At 42.6% G+C, this 15,105-nt stretch overlaps 1 protein-coding gene across 5 annotated transcripts in view; it reads right to left on the reverse strand.

The window, feature by feature from the left end:
• The window catches only part of Atp8a2 (ATPase phospholipid transporting 8A2), a 527,640-nt gene that overhangs the window by 256,566 nt on the left and 255,969 nt on the right, over positions 1–15,105 (reverse strand). For all 5 annotated transcript variants that reach the window (XM_021182071.2, XM_021182073.2, XM_029469107.1 and 2 more), the window contains one exon: positions 11,856–12,028. In XM_021182071.2, coding sequence (XP_021037730.1) covers positions 11,856–12,028 — 173 coding nt within the window. The remainder of the gene's footprint in view (positions 1–11,855; positions 12,029–15,105) is intronic.

Consider the following 15,105-nt stretch of genomic DNA (forward strand, 5'->3'; position numbering starts at 1 on the left):
CCGGCGCTGATCTGGCCGGATGAGGCCTGTGGCCCTACCCAACTTTGTTATCTTTAAAGTCTTTCAGCCCAGACCCTGGACTGAACTCTGTTAGCCAGCTCTGTCACTGCTATGATAAAATGCTTGAGATAATGAACCTAGGCGGGAAAGATTGTGGCCCATGTTTGAGCCCCTGGTGATTCGGCCTTATTGTGTTGTCTGTGCTGAGGGAGCACGCGGTAAGAGAAGGTGGTGGAGGAGGATTTCTTACCTCATGGCATCTCAGAAGCAAAGAATACAGAGCAAGGCCAGCATCAAGAATGTCCCCTCCATGACCATGCCCCCATTGATGTAACTTCCTTCCACTAGACCCCACCTTCTAAAGATGCCACCACCTCCCAATGGTGTCACAAGCTGGTGACCAAGCCCTTTTTAAACACAGGGGCCTTGGAGACATTTAAGATCCAAACTATGACAGACTGCTTGCAATCGGTTATTAACAGTGACAGGACCGCGGGGAAAACACAGCTCTCCTGTGTCTTGGTTTTAAAAAGCATTAAATGGGTCATGGGCTTGCTCTTTGGGATGTTCTTTACAGATTTCCAGAGACAGTGCATGATCAGTATTTACAAAGAGTCAGAACACAGTGACCACTGGGGTGAATGCCCCTCACTTGGAACCAACCAGTCTGCCCCCAAACAACACACTGGGTTGTGTTGTCCCTGATTATACCTGGGCTGGCTCTCTAACAGACTGAGCTACAGGGCAGGCAAAGATTATATCACTTGTACTTATTAAATATCATTTCTCAATAAATAGATGACTCTTCCCTAGAGCCTACCCGTTCAACCACACTGATCTAAAACCATTTTAAAATAATAATAGTAATAAAAAGCTCAAGTGCTTCATAGACAACACAGAGCAGAAGGCTGATGGGAGTTGATGCTTCTCCTCTACATGATTTAAATAAATGTGTGTGATACTTGGATTGGGAAATCTTTAGCTTGAGATACACTGAGACAGAAGTGTAGAGATGCTGGGGACCAAGCTGTGGACTCATACTGAAGACTCAGGACAGTGACTTTCAAATCAAAGACATATTAAATACAAACAATGAAAGGAAAACCTAGCTTGTTCCTTGTTCTTTACCTTTCTGAGTGGTGAATATTTGAAACGGATGACTTATTATTAATGCTGGTCCTAACGCACTTCACTATGTGTTGTATCCCCAGTTGCCTGGACTAAGTCTAATTACAGCTCTGTAGGATGGACTTTCATCCTAATCAGTACTGACGTATATTAACAAGGCATATCAAGACACCACCTTACTCTAGTTAAAGTGTCTGCATCCATAAAGACAACAAACAGAGCCGCGAGAGGTGGCGCCTGCCTGTGATCCCTGCTCTTGGGAGAGGAGGCAGGACAATCATAGCAAGACTGAGGCCAGCCTGGGCTCCATTAGGACCTGCAGAGCTGCAGGCTACAGAGTAAGACCCTGTTTCCACCACACAAAAAGAAAATGAAAACAACAACAACAAAAAGAATAAATTGGTGAAAAAACCAGAGAAAGAGAAATGTTGAGATTCTGTTAGTAGAAATATAAATTAGAACACTCATTATGGAAAACAGTAAGAGATTCTTAAAAGAAAAAAAAAGACAGAAACAGAATTCCTAAATGATCCAGTACGATCCAGTAAGCCCTTCTATGTATAAATCCAAAGGGGAGCACATTGTTATATTAGACATGCATTCTCATGTTTACAACAGCTATCTGCAATAGCCAGGTCATCGTGTCCATCAGCAGATGGGTGGATTAAAAGAGGATTATTAAGCATCCGCTAAAGAAGAAAGGATGAAATCCAGTTGTCCGTAGCCTAGTGGGTAGAACCTGAGTCTGTCATGGTAAGAGAAAGGAACCAAGAGCAGAAAGGCAAGAGACTAGAGACTGGAGACTTGGAAGAGCATGGAGGACTGGAGAGCAAGCTCCCAGGTACCAAAATACACATGAGGCATTATTCTAGATTCCACAGCACAGTAGGGTAACTACAGTCTCCAAGTTATATCTCAAATAACTAAAAATGAAACATCAGAATTGTCTCAAGACACGGCAGTGACCCATATGTAAACTCCAGCTATTCCAATCTCCCCCCCCCACACACATACACACACTGTACATGTGCATTAGACGAATAAGCAATACTCTTCACAAAAAAGAAATTAATAATGCCAATCACTCAAGATTTCCCCTTTCAAAATGGTTCTATCCCCCTTACATTAATTCTCAGGCTTGGTAATTCAATGTCATATCCTGATGCAGAGCACAAGGGTTTAGAAGCACTGGACTTGAAGGCACACACACATACGTTCATGTTTTAAGGTTGAAGCTTTTAATCTCTTATTGTTGATAGATTCTATCTCAAGAAAATTAATTAAACGTGTGCTTATCATGATGTTCTAAAAAGAAAACAAAGCTGTAAGGTTCAAGTATCTATTTAAAAAGGGAAAATATTGTGATAACATAGGATTCTCTGATTTCTAAAATTCTAATACCCTCAGCTACCACCCACCCATTAAAACAAACGAAAGTATAGAAGAATGCACAAAAGACCGACAGACAGATGTAGCCTGGCGCTTGTATGTTTGCACAGGGATTATCTCCCAACTGGTTCACTTTGGTCTCGATGACTGGTGAGGCCAAGTGGTGAAAGACATTAGTAGGAACAGTTGCTGAGAATGAGAACAAATGCTTGCTGCATTTCTCAGATGACCCAGTGTCAAGAATTTGATAGACAAGTGTGAGGAGAGGCTGTCTGTCTGTCTGTCTTCCCCTCTCTCTCATTTGAATGCCTGTCAGGGTACAAACCACAGGAGATTCAACATTGGAACCGTGGCTGAGCTCGGCTAACTGATCAAACGGGAAACAACAGAAACCCAGGCACTCAGCAGGCATGGTACCGTGCTGCCGCAGGAGCGCAGTGAGGCTGCCAGGACTTTATTACAGCTGGAAGACTTGTGCCCCTCACAGGCTCCCAAAATGCGGCAACTTTAGTTAGCTCCATCATCTGCCACAGCAACTGTGGAAAACTGTGGCCTAGGTGTGGCCAACTGAAAACAAAGCATCAAGAATTTAGGATAGATCTCCGTGGCTTCTTTCATCTAGCTGTCTGCTGTTTTGAGTTCATTACAATGACGTGGTCCTCAGGGTACTTGGAAGAATCAGAAAAGGGGGCATGTCAATAATTCAAGGAGCAGAACAAGAGGCAACGTGTCAGGTGTACACGCAGGAAAATGGAAAACATAATTTTCTTTGGGACCAATTAATGTAAGAACTGTTTGAATTCTCTCAGTCACAGAGGTGTCAGCATTGTGAGGGAAAAGGGTTTGGGGGCTTCCCCCCACCATGATGAAAGTTAATGTGACACTTTCTTGTATTGACAAATCACATTCTGAACATCTTCTCTTGAAGTACAAGCATCCCCAAAAAGCAGGACTTGGGGCATAAATATTCAAGGCACATTGCACATATTTAATTAAGCTCTATTTAATTTAATTTAATTAATTAATTTATTTTACTTTTGTCTCTCATTTGTTTTTCTAGTAGGAAAAAAGCCCAAATATTATGAGCCTCTGCTTCAAGTGTTTTGGACTACATTTGGCCTGGAATCACCCTGTTTCATTTGTCAAGCAGCATAGTCAGGAATGACAGCAGCAATGAATTAATCACTCACAAACATAGGAAGGGGCAAACGGAAAACCTTGGAGATCGTGCGCCTGTTTGTCCTTGTGACACAGCATCTGGTTCCTAACGTGGACCGCAGGGAAGGCAGTGACGTGAGCAGACACTGCTGACATGTCTAGACTAACCCACCCAGGAAAGGGCTTTGAGAATTTTTCTTGACCCCCGCTGCTGTGCGGAAACCCTGGTGCAAAAGTCAACTGAGGGGTCTTCTGCCCTGTAGGCTTGGTTTCTGACCAACACAGGAAGGAGACTAATGGAAGTTTCCTAAACAAGCAGGCAGAGGTCTCCTCCCAGGCTGCCTCCCCAGTGTCACTGCACATCGCCAAGGGTCAGGCTCATACGCGTGTCCACGGCCTCTTGCTGTTCACCTCAGTATCTGCCCCAAGTTTTCACAGAGAGCTTCTCCAATTCTTCATCTTACATTATTTGTCTATATTTCTGTCAGCTGTAGGATAGATATCTCTGTCAGCAAATAAGCAACCAAGTTGATGTGCTGAGTGTTTTCTAGTTTTCCTCTGAGTTAAATACAGTGACAGTATATAACTTTCCTGGTGAGGCATAGCTCACTGTATAGACACACACACACACACACACACACACACACACTCACACACAGAGACCTATAATGGTTGATTGGAAGGGAATTAAAATCCCTAATAATCAGGAGTTGATCTTGTAGAGGGTTGGTATTGCATAGAAATTATCACAAATCAATCCTTTATAAACATGTCATCTTCAACCCAGAAGAAATAATTTTTATATTTCAGAATCAGAAATAATTACTTAGAAAGCATTTCCCTTTCCTAGTTTGGATTAATAGTGCAAAGATGAGAGTTCTTCAGGTACTTAACAGGGCTTAAATGAGTTATGTTTGTAGAGACCAGGAGATGCAGATCAGTATGGATTTTCACTGTGGAGATACACTGGTAAGATATACATGGAAAATATTGTCAAAATTCTCAGAGTTTAGAAATTGTTTTTATTCAGGAAACATCACATCTGAGAACACTCATCCTCAGAAGAGCATCAAAACTAGCAGGGGTGAAAGAAAATTGCCTCAATCACGAAAATAGCACAGTTAGAGCTAAACTGGCACAAAAAAAGACAAGTTATGCATTCCGCCTCAACCATATGTAATCAACAAATCTGAAAATGCGCTAAGCCACAGTACAAGCAGTTTAGAGGAAGGTGTGCGCCCGGACAAGTTAATAACACTCTGTGTATTAAGATGTCAAGCAGGGAACTGGCTTACAGCTGGACATACACACACTGCCGAGAAATCATATCATGAAAGAAACTAAAGACGAGTTTTATTTTTGCAAGTGTGTGATTGGATCTCTACCAACATGGAGGCCAATGAAAACACAATTGGCGATAGCATTCTAATTACCATGTCCGAGCTCTGCTTTGACATAATTCTGTGTGTCACTTGAAGGTTGAAGGATACCACACACAAGATGCCCAGAGTTCTGATTTCCCACTATCGAGCTTGAGTCATTAACACAAAAGACTAAATGGAGGAAGAGACCAAACTAGAAGTGGTTTCTAAGAAATCAGAGTTAGGGCAGATGGACAGGGCTCTGGACGCAGGCGGAGTGAGTGACAGGCTTGAGTCCAAACATGCAAACTGAGGCAACAATGAGGATACTCTGAAGTGCTCAGAGCTGGGCACTTCGGCTCACCACAACGGTGTGTGTTGATTTTCTGTCTTTTCTTTCTTTCTTCCTTTCTTTCCTTCTTTCTCTCTCTCTCTCTCTCTTTCTCTCTTTCTTTTTTAGCTTATTGTCACTTTATTTTTGTGTGTACTGGGTCAAGCATACATACATTACACATATATATATATATATATATATATATATATATATACACACACACACACATATATATACACATATATTGTTTGGCACACACACACACATATATATATACATTGGCATTGGCATGCATTATATTATATGTGCATATATGTATGTGTATACACACACACACACACACACACATACATATGTGTGTATACATACTTATACATAGCTGGAGCCATACATATATACATAGCTATACAATAAAGCCAAGTCTGTCCCAGCATGGACAAAGCTGCTGGAATCTCTTTAACTGCAGATCACTTCACTCTCTCAGGCACAGGGTACACATTTTTGCTATGCATTTCCAGGTTGCTTACCGTTGAACTTATTATCATCTAATGGAATTTCTCAAGTGTTTTTCCTAAAATTAGAGCTATAAAAATCTTTACAGTGCTGTTCACAATAATGAAACACCATTCAGCTTTTTTTTTCTGTATTGAGCCCAGGGCCTCAAATATATGCTAGGCAAGTCCTGTGTTTTACCACTGAGCGACAGCTACAGCGCAGCCTCATTACCCAGCTGCCTACAAACATGTTTTATATTACTGCTTCACATAGAAACTTCATGCACTTTCAAATTTGCACCTGTGGACCACATTCCCCCACCCCGCCCACATCCGCACCGCCTCCCACCCCCCAAACTCCCCCCAACCCCTGGTGCAAGAAAACCCATTTCACAGGCAGAGTCTAGACTGTAGTGCTGAGTTGACAGCTGGTGGCGCTGTGATTGCTGTTTTCATTTTACTCACTTCTATTTTCTGATTTCTCTTTCTACAAAAAAAAAATATAAATAGTTCTTAGCTAGGAAAATAACGCTCCAAAGTTCTTTAACATATCCAGTGCACCCTCCACCTCTCAGTCCTGCCTCCGATCTGTGGCTTCGGGCCGGGTTTTACGAGTTTGCTTTTAAATCTATTCTGAGAGACAGAGGTCTAAACACATCCAAGAATACAAATGCTGACCTCAGCTACCCTTACCAGGCACATCCAGTGTAAAATCCACCAGGGGCTACATCTCCTGCCCAGATACTTAAAGCCATAAATCATACTTGCTAAGGAGGCGCTGCTGAGGGGCCACCATCGTCACCTGCGCTCGTAGGGGTCTGTGGAGAGGCCATTGCCGACTTCCTCACATGGGAGACACTGATGAGCCTCTCATGATTCTCTTCCTGATGAGGCAGCCACTTAACGTTTCTGAATGCTCTCGGGGGGGTCAAAAGTCTGCTCACCCCCACTAGACTGTGCTCTGAAATTTATTTCCATCTTGACAAGAACAAAGGACTTCAAAGCAAAAGGGACAATAAGGAAACGGAGAAGCTGTTCCTGCTCGAGTTGTGAGTGGGCTCCACATCCATTCTCCTCTGGAGTGAGAGAAACCCTCTGTAACTAGGGTGAAAGGCCCTAAACTAGGCAAACTGTTAGTAAAACTGTGTACTGAGAGTATTACACGTGTGAGAGAAGTAACAGGCACGGCCAGCTAGACAGACCACGGATGAAGTCAGATCAACCCCCATGCCGGCTTTTCCCTTTATGTCTCAGACTGCGTGCAAGATGATTTATAGCCATTTATTTACCCATTGGTAAAATGAACAAACCAAAACAAACAGAAAAACAAAGGCAATGCTTGTCAGGAACCAACAGATGAAAAGACTTGAACTTCTGACCTTGATTTCCTAATTTGTATATGTGACTTAGTCTTAGACAGAAGCTATAGACAGAAGTCTAAACACACCCACACATACGAATCATGGCCTCTGCGACCCTTATGATGTACATCCAGCGTAGACTTGTCCATGGGATGTGTTTAGACTTCTGTTGCAAAAGGTTCCTAGCTTGTGTATGATCCCATCTCTACTGATGCCAACAAAAGGCCCTCATGAGGTGGGAAGTGGAGCCACCAAGGAGGGAGGCAGCAATTCTTACGTCCTGTGGGCACCCCGAGAGTAGAGTAGAGGCGGAGGTAACATGCCAACGCTACTGAGATGTTTTGAGTTTAAAGTGCTCAAAGAATTCAGGAGTAAAAAAGTCTGGGACACCAGCGTGTTCCTGGCTTGATGGGGGTGTGCTGGGGATAGCATGTGCAAGCTGACCAGGACGCTGTCGGTCTTGGTCCTGACTGCCCATCACAATCCCTCAGTGGCTGGTAAAGTTCTCAGGTTCAGGTTTTCTTGCACTGGGGGAATGGCCTAGGAACAATTTTTGTTTGTTCGATTACTTGGCCTATACTTTGTTCTCTTTAGCTCAGCGAAATTTAATTTTTATTAGGTAAATTCTTTTATTCACATATCTACTTTTATTGTGATAAAAAAATTAATAGAATATAACATTCATCTTTTGAGGGCTGAAGAGATGTCTTCATAGTTAAGATTCTTGCTTCTCCTCCAGACGGCCTGAGTTTGGTTCCCAGTACCCATAACTGAGCGTCTTACCAATGCCGCTAACCCCAGCTCCAGCTCCATGAGATAAGATGCCCTTGGCAGGTAAACACACACACACACACACAAATAAAGAAGTAAAAACAAATCTCTCGAACAACACTTTAAAGACTAAGCATATAATGGTGCTTAGCATAATCACAACACGACCACCCTCAGTTCGAGGCTCCAGAACATTTCAGTGTCTTTAAAGGAAAATCCCGCACCTACGAAGCAGCTGCCCCCTTCCCCTCTTCGCTTAGCTGCTTAGCTCTGTGGGTTCGGCCACTCTGGATATTCTACAGGGATGCAATGTTGCTATATGCCATCTCTTTTGTGACTGGCTTCCTTTGCCAACTGTAGCTTTGATGTTCAGCACTCTGCAGTACGTGCCAGTGGCTCACGTCTTTCTATGGCTGGATACGATTGTCCAGATAGACCTCACTTTGCTTACCCACTTGTGAACTGAGTTGTCTACACATTTCGGCTATGGTGAGCAATGCCACTATAAATACATGTACATTAAGTATTTGTTTCTAATTCTTTGTGTCTACTCTTCATCATCTGGCACATTTATGCTGCAGTGCACACCCCCATCCCCCTCCCCGGTTCTCTGGATGGTTCTTTGCAAAGCTGTTACCGAGAACAGAGAGGCACATAAGGAGAAGACATGTAGAAGAGGCTATGATGAGCCATGTTTCCAAAGCTCAGAAAAACATTCAGAGAATTCCAGAAATACAGCAGACACAGTAGTATATGTGGGGAGATGACAGAGGGCCACAGCAATAGAAAAAAAAAAGAATGACCTCAGGCAGTAACCAACAGGAGCACCAAGATGGTGTAGCTGCTTGCTGCACAAGCCTTGCAACCCAAGTACAGTCTCCAGAACCCAGCTACAGGTGGGAGAGGACGGACTCCATGGATTTAGCATTTGACCTTCACAGGTGCACTGTGGCATGCGTAATCCCTTCTCTCACCCCACATCTCTAGCCTTTGTGAACTTGACACAGACTAGAGTCACCAGGAAAGAGAGACCCTCAGCTGAGGATTTGCCTCCCATGAACCTGAGGGCAAGTCCGTGGGGGCATTTTCTTGATTAATGATTGATGTGGTAGGGCCCAACCCACTATGGGCATGGTACCCATGGGCAGGTGAACCTGGGCTGTATAAAAAAAATTAGCAAGCTCTTAAACACCATTCCTCCATGGTCTCTGCTTCCATTCCTGCCTCAAGTTCCGTCTTTGGCTTCCCTTGATGATGAACTATGACCTGTTAGTCAAGGAAACCCTTTTCTCCACCAAGGCTGCTGCTTTGGGTCAGTGTTTCTTCAAAGCAACAGGGAGGAAGACTAGAACAAACCAACCATCGACAACAAATGCTAAAAAGAACTAGGAATCAAATGAGAAAAAGAATGTGCCAGTTGCAAGAGGACGAATGGAAATGTAGGACACCTCAGCCTCACTGAGGGTGTAAGGCAGATGCAAAGAATTAACACTCTAAAACACTGTCCCAGAAGAGCAGGGCCCACACATCTTTAATTATCACACAACACCTAGAATGTACAAAGCAAATATCAAACTCACAACTGAAGTTGGATGTTGGGTGGAAGTTTACAAGGCAACAAAGAACACAAACCTACGAGCCCTGAGAGTAAACTGACTGGTATCGATTCTGCTGATTACATACGACCTCACTAAAAATTTCAACTGCATAAAAAATATTGAAGCACAGCAAACTGTAATTAGCAAAATTGGGTATAATGTAATCAAAAATACATAAGAAACTTCCAAGGTCAGGAATTATACAAGTAAAGACTAATTTGTTCTCGTTTACCTGAATAGTAATGTTTGGGCATGTATCAGCTGAAGCAGGCCCACCTGAATGCCTGAGATGCATCACTCAGAAAGATCTTAGACTGAGATAGGGTTTTGCTCTGTTCTACAAACTGGCTTGATATTTTAGGCTCAAGTCATCCTTCTGTCTCCGTTTTCTGAGTAGCTGAGACTACAGTTGAGTTCCTGTGTTCCTGACTGGAGGGTGTCTTGATGGGGTTCCTGCTCTTGGAATACAGAGAGGTTTTCAGTGTAGAGAGGGTAGAGATGAGATCTTTGGAGATGCCTGGGCTGCCTGGGGACCTGCAGAGTGCATGGTCCATGATTCTCCTTTTACTACTCATGTCTGTCTTAGTTTGAAGGCCTTCTTATAGATAATAACATTTTAATTCTTATACAACCTTCAACCATCTACAAATTCATTTTGAAAAACAAAATCTTTTTTTCTACTCTACTTAGAGGAGAGAGTAACTTAAAAATGGTTGTACTTTCAATATGGAAATGAGAATTAAAGCCAACCTTTTTGTGTAGAAGTCACATGAAATCTGGCTGGCTTGCATTTCTAAGCACAGATGAAGCACGGGAGTGCTTTGTCTGTAAAGTATTGCCTTCGGTTTTCGTTATTTTTAAATCAGAGTGGGAGATCAGCCAAGAGCTATCTGCGATCACGGAAGCGGGAAACCACCTGGGGTCTTCTTTCTACTGAACATTTGCGTGTAGTAGATGGTCATAACTTAATAACTCACATAACTGAACTTGAAACTGGCTCTCAGTGCCTACTGCAGTTTGAGCTCTTTGTTGTGTGATGCTAAGGTTTGAACCTCTGTGACCCACAAAGCCAGGCGAGGGCAACCTGACCAAGAGGAAGAAGCAGTTTTCTTTAGCATTAAGCAGCTGGCTAGGAAGGACTCTATTCCTGCGGTCTCTAGGCCTCCCTGATTGTCCCTTGGAGACCCAGATGGGCACATTTTGATTTTCCCATGAAAGCATCTATGAGAAGTTAGCATGTTAGCTTTGAGTTGCAGTTTACTAGACTGGTCCATGTGACTTTCTGCTGTCCCTGGTTCTACTGTTGGCTTCAGCTACAAACAAGCTGGGGACTGCTCCTAGGCGAACAATGCAGGTGGCAGACAGAAGTGACTGGCCAAGACACGAGGATCAGGTAGAATAATGGCATTCAGTGTTGAAGTACTTACACAGATCAAGCCTCACCCACTTAGCAATTCAGCATCTTAGATGCAACAAGAAACTATAGAGGAACAGGATTCCCAGCATGCCTTTCACCCTCTGGCTGCCATGGTTCCTTTGCCTAGTATGGTCTTTTATCTTCCTGGTGGATTATTTTCATAATTTTGACTTCCAAATCCCCATCAGAAGGGGACCTCCACGTATGTACAGTCAATAGAATGTTAGCAGCAAAAGTCTTCCCAGACTCCACAAAGAACCAATGAAGACTTTTGGTTGACTGGCGTAATGGTTAATTCTAATTGTTCGTTTGACTAGATTAAGAAGCACTTATTGCTATAATTAAGTACGCCATTGGGTGTGCCTTCGAAGCTGTTTTCAGAGAGGTTTTTTTTTTTTAAAGATTTTTATTTATTTATTATATGTAAGTACACTGCAGCTGTCTTCAGACAGAATAGGGCATCAGATTTCGTTACGGATGGTTGTGAGCCACCATGTGGTTGCTGGGATTTGAACTCTGGACCTTCGGAAGAGCAGTCGGGTGCTCTTACCCACTGAGCCATCTCACCAGCCCTTCAGAGAGGTTTAACTGGGAGAGAAGACTCATGCTAAATGTGCACACTGCCATCGCATGGAGTAGCAAGAAACAAATGCATCAGAGCTACTTCCTGCTTTGCGCAAAAATCTAGGAGACAACAGCTGAAAATACACTTAGGTTTTTGTGTAGCTTTTTCTAATTTTAACATGGAATTTGAAACCTAGAATTTCTGCTTATCATCCTCTACCAAAGCCCACAGCACAGACCCATCAAGCTCACTGACTGGGCACAACCCGCGAATTCTCACCTGCAGCAGATGACGGCTTTGCATGAGAGCGCCAGGTCCAGGAAACTTCTGCGGACTTCAAAGGAAAGTGCATACTTCAGGGTATGGCCATCGATGATGAGGGCCACATCGTTCTCTTTGCCCAGCAAATTTCCAAGATCTGTGCAGTGCTGAGTGATGGCTGCCCTTGTTGCCTGGAAAAAATGAAAGAGGACAACATTTGTGGGCTTCATACAGAAAAGGTGAACTTAGAAGTTTCTTGAAATGAGAACATGGAACATGGAAATACACCCAGTCCAACACTGGCATGCACTTTTTGGCTGTTTGATGGTAAAACATCCTCAGAGTGAGATTCCTTCGTTATTCACAATGATTCAATCTGGCTGAAGTATACAGTCTAATGAAATGAAACTCTTCTCCAATGGGATTGTCAGTCTCTTTATATATACACACATACATGTAAGTATGTATATTTGTCCAATATATACATATATATGTACATTGTACATGCATATATTATATAACTATTTATATGCATATGTATATGTCCATTATATACATCATATATTGTATACATATTTGTGTATATGCATATATCATATACACATGTATGTATATATTATATACATATATGTAAACAGACATACACACATATCCATATATATATATTCTTTTAATGCTCTTAGAAAAGGGACCTCCAGAAAAGCACATATGCTTTTGGAGGCAAAAAGCACTATTGGAACTTACATGACAAAAACCAACGTTTCTCAGTTTGCATAAGATAAAGCTTTAAACAGCCCAGTAGAGATGTGATATAAAAATATGTGTATATAAGGAGATAAACTTCCATATCTACTGAGTGCTTCAGATTATACACATGCCTCCATGTATCATGGAGATAAGAAATGAGCTGGTCATTCTCACATGGAAGAAACTATCTAATCTAAATAAACTGCCCATAACAACCAAGCCACTGCCACCAGCCTAAGCAAACACTGTGGGGTGTCTATTGTTACAGGCAAAGCGTGAGAGTCATTCCCATAATTAATAAAAGATGTTCTTATGTAGAGGAATGTATGGGCTTAAAGAGAAGAATGCACCTTTCGGCTGATTAGGAATGAAGCTTATGTTTATTCAGAAAGCACAATAATACACTGAAATTATTCCTTCTGGACAATAGATCTTTTGTCTATGAAGTTACATTTTCATGTAATTTATCTTCCGGTAACCTAAATTATGGTTTTGAAGTGGTGGGTTTAATGGACGGGCATTTTTCTTGCCCTGGTTCCTCTGAAGCTTGTTGCTGCTGCTGCTGCTAACAGTGAAAAACTGCTTCCCGCTCTCTCTCTACCCAGTTTCCACTCTCAGTGAGACTCATACGGGTGTATGCTCTGGATCCTCACACTATGGCTGGACATCTTACTTTTGAATAAAAATCAATATAATTTAGTTTGCTCTATTCCTAACTCCTGACTTACCACCTCCTCTTTGAACACTTGGCATTTATTCCATGTATAAAATGGGGCTTAGAACACGTCCCTACATCTTTACTGTGAACAAGTGAGCTGACCTGAGTCAGGAACCGAGCAGGTTCGGCACTCAGCTCACACTCAGTGCAGTTTTAGTCATGAGGAATGGCTTGGATTGAGGAAAACGCACATGAGAGTGAATGGATGCCACCACTGAGCAGGCTTTGTCAGTGTCACAAGAGCTGAATAACAGAGTAATGCCCTGCAGTCAAAGTTACACGGATGTCCATTGAAAATAGAAACATCTTCTGAGATCTTCTTCAATTTCTTTCTTCAGAGACTTGAAGTTCTTGTCATACAGATCTTTCACTTCCTTAGTTAGAGTCACACCAAGGTATTTTATATTTTTTTGTGACTATTGTGAAGGGTGTTGTTTCCCTAATTTCTTTCTCATTCTGTTTATCCTTTGTGTAGAGAAAGGCCATTGATTTGTTTGAGTTAATTTTATATCCAGCTACTTCATTGAAGCTGTTTATCAGGTTTAGGAGTTCTCTGGTAGAATTTTTAGGGTCACTTATATATACTATCATATCATCTCCAAATAGTGATATTTTGACTTCTTCCTTTCCAATTTGTATCCCCTTGATCTCCTTTTGTTGTTGAATTGCTCTGGCTAGGGCTTCAAGTACTATATTGAATAGGTAGGGAGAAAGTGGGCAGCCTTGTCTAGTCCCTGATTTTAGTGGGATTGCTTCCAGCTTCTCTCCATTTACTTTGATGTTGGAAGACTGCCCCACCCAGAGGTGCATCCCATAATCAGCCACCAAATGCAGACACTATTGCATATGCCAGCAAGATTTTGCTGAAAGGACCCTGATATAGCTGTCTCTTGTGAGGCTATGCCAGTGCCTGGCAAATACAGAAGTGGATGCTCATAGTCAGCTATTGGATGGATCACAGGGCCCCCAATGGAGGAGCTAGAGAAAGTACACAAGGAGCTGAAGGGATCTGCAACCCTATAGGTGGAACAACATGATGAACTAACCAGTACCCCCAGAGTTCGTGTCTCTAGCTGCATATGTAGCAGAAAATGGCCTAGTCGGCCATCATTAGGAAGAGAGGTCCCTTGGTCTTGCAAACTTTATATGCCCCAGTACAGGGGAACACCAGGGCCAAGAAGTGGGAATGAGTGGGTAGGGGAGCAGGGCAGAGGGTATTGGGGACTTTTGGGATAGCATTTGAAATGTAAATGAAGAAAATATCTAATAAAAAATTTAAAAAAAAAGAAAATAGAAACAGTATGCATTTCATTCACCCTTAGCACCACCATTCTGAGTCGCAAACAAGCACCTTAGAAGCAACTTTATTTATCTATGGAGCAACCTGACCTTTAGCAATTGGGTGGACAGAAGAAGAAAAGCTTCCCCTCTTCTCCAAGATAGGGCAGTTCTGCCAGGCGTCTACTCATGCAGGACAGGAAACCCTCCTGAGACCACAACACTGAAGGCACAAGGTCTGGTCCTGTTGCTACCTCAGAATGCAGTCTAGCTCAGTGCCTTCTATCCCAGGAAGGGGGTGCCCATGGGTAGGCTTTGACATGAAAAGGAAAACGCTGATGGTTTAAGTTCCCTGAGACACAGAGATCACAGTTTTCAGAAGAGGTCACAGCATAGAGACATCGGGGGTGGGGGTGGGGTGGGATTAGGGAGGGCAGCTTTCCTGTTTAGGCTGTTTCTAGACTATGCATGAGGATAGACTATACACTAATAGCCATTTGTCATCACAGGTAGAGACCTCAGCTT

The sequence above is a fragment of the Mus caroli genome, chromosome 14, assembly GCF_900094665.2.
Source record: "Mus caroli chromosome 14, CAROLI_EIJ_v1.1, whole genome shotgun sequence".
Lineage (NCBI taxonomy): Eukaryota > Metazoa > Chordata > Mammalia > Rodentia > Muridae > Mus > Mus caroli.